Here is a 9,537-nt window from a genome sequence, read left to right as displayed (position 1 = left end):
GGAAAAAAAAAAAAAAAAAAAAAAAAAAGACATAAAGTGACAAAAATAACATGTTCATTTTAAGGTAATTTTAAGAAGGATCTGTTCATTTGCTTGGTGGAATCTCAGATAACTTTTTTTTCTTTTGTGAATTTCAAGAGTTTCTAAATTTTCTGCACTGACTCTATATAAATTTCATAATTTAAGCTTTTAAAGAAAATAAGCTCCCAAATTACACATTACTGGTAATTTAATGAAAAAATGACTAATGCTGTCTGCTTTAAATCCTTTTTGGATTTTAACATACATACACACAAATAAATTACAAATAAATAAATAGATAAAGAACATTTGCTAAGTTTTTTTTTTTTAAAGGCCAATATGATGAATTGCAACTAAAATAAAACAAAGCATTTGGTTCTGGTTGTGCGTGTTGACTGCTTTTAAAATAGTAATACATTTTCTTTATAAAAGAAACAAACCTGCATTTTACATTTTAAAAATTCCAGAAAACTTGGTTATAAATAAAATTATTTTAAAAATCCTGCTACTTAAAGATATACTATTGTGAATTCTTTATAAAACAATCACTCCACTGATATATTATTTTTATCAGGAATGTAAATATGTAAATTTGGTTACAGGAATATATTGGTCATAATTCCATAACAGTAGACAAATTTGCTTTTTCTTGATTATGACTAACATTTAAAAAACTTAGATCTTTAAAATTTTTTATTGCCATTATTTCCTTAGTTTAATTCTCTTTTACTTTATATAGTTTTTCCCATGGGTTAGTTTTTTTTTTCCATGTTCAGTATCCTTAGCACAATATATTTATTCTAATGAATTAAACATAAGGCAAGGCTTTAAAGACACAATTATTATAGTACCAAAAAAATGGCAATAATATCAATTTCCATCAATAGGGAAGATACTGGATAAATCACGTTGTATAAATGGAACGTGGACTGTTCTGTGGAATGAACTGTGGAATGCTCTGCAGCCGTCTAAAAGAATAAGACTGGCACATATAGCATTTTATAGTATATATGGTCCTTTCCCCTATGTTGTCTCATCGGAGATGTGGCAGTTGTTTTAATGAACACTTTGAAAATGAGGACTATAGGGTTCAGAGAGGTTATACAGTTAAGCCCTAGGTCACACAGCTGAACAAGGTGAGCTAAACCTAAGACTCTTGATTAGTTCTTGGTCATTTCCTTGCTTGCTGCATCAAAGAATTCCTGATCCTGGCTTGACTTTTCTGAATGGATCACCATGAGGTAATATCAGCCACAAATTCCAAGAATTAAGTTTTCTTTTTCCTCTTGTTCGGGCAGAACTCCCATCAGACTGAAACCCCTTCTGAGGGCAGCTGCTACAACTTTGCAAAGCCTTCCTTGTACTGCACAAGCCTCTAAACTCCCTCTGGGATGACAGCTGACATTTGTTGACTGAGGACTTCACTGTGCTAAGTGGTTTACAGGTACCACCTCATTTAATTCCCCTGATAACCTTTTACACCGTGTAATTGAAGCACTGAGAAGATAAGTAATTTGGCAAACATCACAGTGTAGGTGAAGCAGAAACACCTTATAATTCAGGCCAAAGCCCTAAGCCCAAGCTCTGCTATATTCTCATCTGTATGTAGGGCACATTTCAAACACTATGTCTCAGATGGAGAAACTCAACAAATACTGGAGTGACAATTATATGCAAAGAACTATGTTAGGTTCTGGGATTACGGTGGTGATCAAGTTAGATACTTACATTTCAATGGATGAAAGAAACTTTAAAACAATCTATCACACGAGATATTTATTATAATCAAGAGAAATGCTACGGACTCTGTACAGAAAGCCTGCTGAGCAGATGAGAAGAATCTAATCTAATCTGGAGAAAAAGAGGAGCATGAGGAAGAATTAGGGGCTGGCCTGGCCAGACAGAGGAGAGAGAGCAGGAAGAAATAACAGAAAGGGGAAGGCCCTGAGGTGAGGAGCCACGTGTATCCTCACTTTACCTTTTACCCTTATTTGGATGGGAACCACTTTCTTTTTCGTCCCAGAGGGGTGTCAGCAAACTATGTCTGGCCACCTGTTTTGGTAATAAAATGTTACTGGAACCTGTTGCTTCTCTACACACTGTCTAAGGCTGCTTTTGTGATTCAACGGAAGAGGGCTTTGTCAGGGACTGTTCAGCCCACACAGCCTAGATTATTTACCATATGGCCCCAAGCAGAGAGCTCGCCAGCTTCTGCCCTGTAGCAACATACAGAGGAAGTATGTCATAAACAGGAGGCATCCCATAGTTTTAAAAAATTATATTTGTTTTTACTTCTATACAATGTTTAAGGGAATTATAATTAAAACACAGATTAAAAACAACCAGTCATAAGGGACCACATGTTGTATGACATCGTGTATATGAACTGTCCAGAATAGGTAAATCTAAACAGGCAGGAAGTGGATTAGTAGTTGCCTGGGACTGGAGGAAAAGGAGGGAGGGCAGAAAGGAAAAAAGGGGTTAAGGTTTTTATCTGGGGGTGACGAAAATGTTTTAAAATTGATTATGGTGATGGATGCACAGCTCTGTAAATATACTAAAAATCACTGAATTGTATACTTTTGACATATGAGTTGTATGGTATGTGAATTGTATCTCAATAAAACTATTATTAAAAAAAAAAGAACCAAATAACAAATGTGTGCTTTGTTTTTGGTGATGGGTATTTAGGTTTGGTAGAGGAAAGAAGAATATCCTTATATTAGAGAGCCCAGTTAACTAAAAAAAGTCATTATAGCAGGGCAAACAACTTGAGTCTGACGTTCCTCGATACCAAGATGGGAAATGTTTAATAATGTATTCTCTATCATTAGAAGCTCTGAACTACTGATGCTAAAAGACATTTTCTGTTAGTGCTAGGCACTGGAAAAATTGCCATGTGGGTTTTTGCATAAGGTCCACTGATAAAATGAGAGCTAGAGTCCTTGAAAACAGTTTTACAGAAATTACAGTTACACCAATTTTTTTTTACAGAAATTACAGTTACAGTCAAATTATATTGACTCTTAATGAAAGCTAAAGGCTCAGAAATGCTTTTAATTATCTAGGCCAGCATTGATCAACAGAACTTTCTGAGATGATGAGAATATTCCGTGTCTGCAGTATCCAATAAGGTAGACAGTATCCTCGTGTGGTTATTGAGCACTGGAAATGTGTCTAGTGCAACTGACTGTAATTAAAATTGAATTCTAATTTAATTGGGGGCTTCCCTGGTGGCTCAGCGGTTAAGAATCCGCCTGCCAATGCAGGGGACACCCGTTCGATCTCTGGTCCGACAAGATCCCACATGCCGCAGAGCAACTAAGCCTGTGCGCCACAACTACTGAGCGTGCGCTCTTAGAGCCTGTGAGACACAACTACTAAGCCTACAAGCCACAACTACTGAAGCCCATGCGCCTAGAGCCCGTGCTCTGCAATAAGAGAAGCCACTGCAATGAGAAGCCCACGCACTGCAATGAGAAGCCCACGCACCGCAATGAAGAGTAGCCCCCGCTCGCTGCAACTAGAGAAAGCTGGCGCACAGCAACGAAACCCAACACAGCCAAAAATAAATAAATCAGATAAAATAAAAATAAAAAATAAAATCAGATTGTTTAAAAAAAATTCTAATTTAATTGTATTCCATTTCGTATTCCATTTCAACTCATTTAAATTGCCACATGTACCTAGTGACTGCTATATTGAACTGAGTAGGTCTAGAAAGTATACTATAACATTATCCATTGAGCCCTCAAAATAACTGAGCAAATTTTTTTGTTATCCTAAAAAGCTGACAATGCTTGGTGACAGTTTAAAAATTCAAAGCAAAACATATCTACTTTGTACTTAGAATGGTCTAAGCTAATCCTAGTAATAGGAATCTGACTCAAAGTTATGCATTCTATTTGTATATAACACGTTATTATCAGTGAATCTTCTTTCTTTGTTCTATCTTTCTGTTAGCTGGGAAGCTGTTCACCTGAAAATTAACCTCTCCATTCCCAAGAGCATCAAAACAACATGAAAATACCCAAAGGCATATGTTACGTTCTGCTTCAATTAATCAATGTTAAAAAAAATTTGGAAGAGGGAAGAGTAGTGAATGAGACTGAATCATAGAAACTTAGTATTTCAGCTGGCAGGTCATAATTGAAGATGGGTGTGGAAGACAGTCATCTTGCCTGTGCACTAGCACAGGCAATAAACCAAAAAGTGGAAAGCAAACGTGAGGGCTGAGTGTCATTTAGGAGATGCTTCAAGGAACTATGAATCCGGTGTGGCATTAAACCTCAGGACAAATGAATGGTCAAAATGTCATCTGGTCTACGTTGGAAGGAGACAATTAGAAATGGACAATATATATATTACATCTGTGTATAATGAGATTCTACAAAAGTAGGAACATATGAGCATTTTAGTGACTAAAATGCAAGCCTGTGTACCCAATATTTAATTGATTCAAATTTACTAACGTGTCTTTGGAAAAATAAACTAAATAACACCTACAAAATTCTTGATTCAAAAACTAGATAGAAAAGTTACAAATCAACATGGCTTTGAGGAGTAAACACCTAACTCATTGTATGTAACGCTGGCTACCAGCTGGGCATACACCAAACTAGCTGCTTGTGATTAAATTAAATTAAATTTAAAACATTTTGACTTAGTGCAACCCCATATTCCACACCACTGAACCAACGAGAAAATAGAAAAGGATATTAACTAGTTTAACTGGATTACGTGGAAATGAAAGCCAATCCATGAGTCATAATCTGACTGAAAAAAATCCAGGGATGTTTACCAAGTGGGCAGCTTCCCTAAGAAGGGTATTTATAGCACAAAGGGCTTCAGTTCCTCCCTCTGAAATAAGATTTGGTTATCAGTGACTGAGAAGTGAGGCTAAACACAGCACTGGGGTTCTAAAATCTACCAATGCCTAAATACTTACAGTAGTTTAAGCTGCACTGTTAAGTTTCCATCTCTTTATGGTACTTTTACTAAGGCATTTAGCACACCATTTTACTTGATTTCTTCACCTGTCTAAATTCCCACTATGAACTCCTTGAAGAAAGGGCTTCAGTCTTTGTACCTCCTATATCTCTCATAGTCAGAACTTCACAAAGGACTGGGAAATTAGATTGTAGAAATAACAGAACCTAACTTCCTTTTAATTGTATTCTCTAGAACAGGGATAAAGAAGTCATAAGCTTGGCAGGTAGGAGAGTGCACTAGAGTGCACTAGTATTCTAGGGCACTCTGCCACTCAGCACGTGCATGACCATGGGCAAACCTGAGCCTCAGCATTTCACATCTGGAAAATGGGTATAATAATAATACCCACCTCAAAGAATGTTGTGAACAGCACACGAGAAGAGGTACATGAAGTCTTTAGCATGGTCACTGCTACAAACTAAGGGTTTAGTAAATGTTAGTTATTATAATACTACTGTTAAACATTTTAAAAATTGGTAAACATCTATTCCATTTTTGTTTCATTCTCACTAAAACAAATTATAATCTCACCTTCTTAAATGAGACCCTCTTTGATAACTCCCTTATAGAAAAAGAAATATACTAAATGTTTTTAAAATCAACACATGGACTTGCCATGCCCATATGAAGTCTTTGTGGCTACACAGTATTCAAAAGGCACTATTTCATGTCCACCTTCATGCAGCATGGCTAAGGAAAAGAATCCGGATTTTTTAAAAAGTGTATTTTGGGATAGCTCCCAAATGGCTGTGAATCAGAAGCATGTGTAACATTCCAACTCTCCTAACTGCCATAAAGAAGGCTATCCATTCAAATATTCAAGTATTCATTCATACATTCATTCAAATATTCAAGTATTCATTCATACATTCATTCAAATATTTATTGAGCCCCACCTGCATTCAGGTACTATTCTTGGTGCTTGTGATATACAGTGAATAGAATGGACAAGGATGCCTGCCCTCATGGAGGCTACATTCCAACAAGAAGCAAAGTTCACCTCAAATAAAGCATCTACCTAGCCCTTCCCTTTAAAAAATAACCCTTGTGTCAAATAACACAGTGCTTCCATTCAATCATATCAGATTTCTATATTGCTAGTAAAGATCCTTAGATACTTTTTCTTTTTGACTTTTATCCCTTTCGCTCACCCTGCCCTTCCACAACAGAAACTGAATGTAACATTCCTCTCAGATATGAGGTAGACACTTACAGTCATCACTAGAGCTAAGTACAAAATTACAGTAATGCAGCAGATTATTTTTATGTCTAAGCAGAATGGCAATAATTAGATTTATTCCCACACCTTGCTAATCAAAAAAACAGTAGGAATGTGATTATATATATATATATATGTATATATTAATTAAATATACTATATTTATATAATTATATATATATATTTTGCCACTTCAGACAAAACTCCAGATACTCCAGTTACTGAAGTAACTCCAGTTACTCCAGTAACTCCACAGATACTGGTCAGCAGTTTCACTTTCTTCCTTATAGGAAGTTGAGTACTATGAAGCCCCAGAATAAAGAATTTTCTCTTGGGAATGGATTTTGTTTGGATATGACTTTCCCTCTTTCAGTTAAATGCGAACACCACTGAGTTTATGAAATACGAAGGAGAATTTTAAAGTTAATGAAAGTGACATTTATGAGACAAGCATGAACTAAAATGGTGGGATGAAGAACATAGAGATTTATTGGACGATCTTTAGCTGAAATGGAAGGCAGCCTGAAAGCTTTGAGATTCTGCATGTGTGTCCTATTGACTAAGGTCCTTTTTACCTGGCTGCCATGAGGTCCAGGAGGTGCTGCCACCGGTCATTGATCTTCCCGAGCTTGTATTCAATCTCAGATGCTTTGCTTTCATGGCTGGCTCGGGCAAGTCGTTCTCCCATTTGCTGGAGCTGTATTTTGTTCTCTTGGGCAATAGCAATTTCCTCTTGATAATCCTGTGTAATAAATGGCAATCACAGAGGTCAGAAAGCATATTCTTGATGCATTCAGTCTGGCTCTACTAGAAACATGATAATTACAGTTTTCTACTGCTTGGAAATAGTTCAGGCATAAGGAACACTGTGTGAATATGAGTCCCAGTACACAAGAATTAGTGGTACCTGTTATTTTCAGTATGTAGGCAAAGTCCAGATTGAATTTTTATATAGATGCTCTTAAAGGAAATGGGGGTGCTTTCCATTTACTTAAAATGGGCATTAAAAAAAGCAATAAACGTATATACATAGAAACAAAAGATAAAGCTTGAAGGATTTCAATGCTGGGAAGTTATACCTTGTTGCTGTAATCACCAACCATATGTTATATTTAGAATCAATCCTCATACAAATAGCTACAAGACGCTAATAAGACGTGTGACTATGTGTGTATATGTAAATGTGTACGTGTATGTCAACTGTTACTTGTGCAGAATGATTTAAAAGACTACTTTCATTTTAAAGAGCTGTCCTCTATACAGCGTCAATATTTTACAGCACATAAATCACTGGCAAATTAACTCTCAAGAACAATAACCATTGGTCTTAGAGGATCAATGGGTCTCAAACCTTCCTCATCTATCCAGTTTCTGTAGTAGCTCCTCTTAAAGATTGTTTTAGGTAAGAAGGACAGGCTCTCAATGTGGTCTATAGTAACAGAAAGGCCACTGAACAGTATGATTTAAGTGATGATGAAAGGACATCTCCCCTTGACCCCTACCTGTCCCCCCAGCCTCTGGACCAACTGATCCTCTTAATTTCTTGTCATAGTGACAGCATCCAAACTTTAGAATCACGTTTTTTATTTCTGGCTTAAGCTCCTGTTAGGCAGCAAATATTTTCTCAGCAAAATAATATACCAAGACAGATATTATAGGAATATGGGTACCTTCACCTTCTATTGCTCTCAAGTTACCTTGGTAACAGGGCTACCCTCTCAAATCAGTTATCTAAGTAAAAAGGGCCCCAAAGAATGGATGGAGCTGGTGAAATTTTATTCTACTGCAGTTGTGAGTGCTTCCTCAGGCCCAGCACCTCCACCTACTCTCCTTTCTATGTTACTTCAAGCCCACGGAAGTCAAAGACCAACATACCAGGTGCACTTCTTAATAGCTACAATGTGCTATTACAAATTTGAGATGATATTACTGAGAAATGTTTATTTCAAAGGAATTATGCCAAGCTTAAAATAGTATCTTTAGTAAAATAATACTCTTAGGTTGTCTTTTAAAGTACAATGTTGAGGGTTAATGCCAGTAGGTACCCATACCATGGTTAGTCTGTTTATTCATTTCTTTTTTCTAAGTTGTCAAAATTACCAAGCCTCCATGTTATTTTTCTTTACAAAAGAGATACCACATGGGGTAAGCTCATAAAGACTTTATTTTAAAGTCCATAACTTATTATATATACAGAATGGTATAGTTGATATTTTAAAAATTATTCCAAATGTTACCAAAGAGTATAACAAAATTATCTGTGTGTCAAGCCCCCAAAATATGCATCTTAAATTTCATGATAAAATCAATCAGAGTATAAATACATTTAATTAAAATTTATTCTATAGCAAACTTCACTATAATACCTATTATACATTAATCACGTCTGGTAGAACATTATCTGACACCCAGAAACCAGGAAAGGGCAGAGCTTTTAGCAGATGCTGAAATGAAATCTGTATCATCTCAGCCCACATTTTAAAGGCTTACAATAACAAATATACAAATGCTGATGCTTAGAACTTGCCATTTTAAGTAAACCTATAGAGTTATTCATATCACATACTGGCTCTGGAGTTTTTGTTTTTCTGTGTATATGCCCAAGCATATACATGAGAGAAAAATAAACTCCAAAGCCAAGATGTAATATTAATAACTTTGTAGGTAAAGATATTTTTCCTAATAATTATTTATATTTCTTTTCAAAATGAATGAAGCTATAATTCATTTATTCAGTAAGTAATGACTGAGTACTTATGAAAAGTCAGGCACTGCTCTGGTTGCAGGAGATACAGCAATGAACAAAACAGACAAAGTCCCTGCTCCCGTGAGGCTTACAGTCCAGTGGGGCTTCACTGCAGACAGATAATAAACAAGTAAATCGGGAAAATGCATTGTACTTCAGATGGTGATATGTACTTAGAAGAGATATAAAATTTAAATGATTAGTTGTTCAAAAACAGTGTGGAAACACCACTGAAACCATCAAAAACATTCTTAAATGCTAGTAAATTTGACCAGTCCTGTATAGACATGAAAAACGATCTAGATCCATTTGAGCATATAAAATAGTTTAATAATCATACATAACTTGAAATTAATATGAAGCTAAAATTCTCAGGAAAGTCCTCATTCCTGTAACTGTCTATAAATCATAACTCACAGAGAAAATGTCAGTTTAATTGATCCTAGGAATTTTTTCTTTTAGTTCCTCTCTGGTGATTTTACCTCTTTCAAAACAAACAATAAATCAACTATATTTCAATTAAAAACAAAGACAACCAACACACATAAATAATTCCTGC

General features: G+C 35.7%; 1 protein-coding gene across 1 annotated transcript in view; it reads right to left on the bottom strand.

Moving 5' to 3' along the window:
* The window catches only part of SYNE1 (spectrin repeat containing nuclear envelope protein 1), a 385,453-nt gene that overhangs the window by 53,951 nt on the left and 321,965 nt on the right, over nt 1–9,537 (bottom strand). The window contains exon 127 of the mRNA XM_007458743.1: nt 6,808–6,974. Coding sequence (XP_007458805.1) covers nt 6,808–6,974 — 167 coding nt within the window. The remainder of the gene's footprint in view (nt 1–6,807; nt 6,975–9,537) is intronic.

Source organism: Lipotes vexillifer, unplaced genomic scaffold, assembly GCF_000442215.2.
Source record: "Lipotes vexillifer unplaced genomic scaffold, Lipotes_vexillifer_v1.1 scaffold639, whole genome shotgun sequence".
In the NCBI taxonomy this organism is placed as follows: Eukaryota; Metazoa; Chordata; class Mammalia; order Artiodactyla; family Lipotidae; genus Lipotes; species Lipotes vexillifer.
Note: the sequence above shows the minus strand (reverse complement) of the source record. Positions and strands in the feature narration are given on the sequence as shown.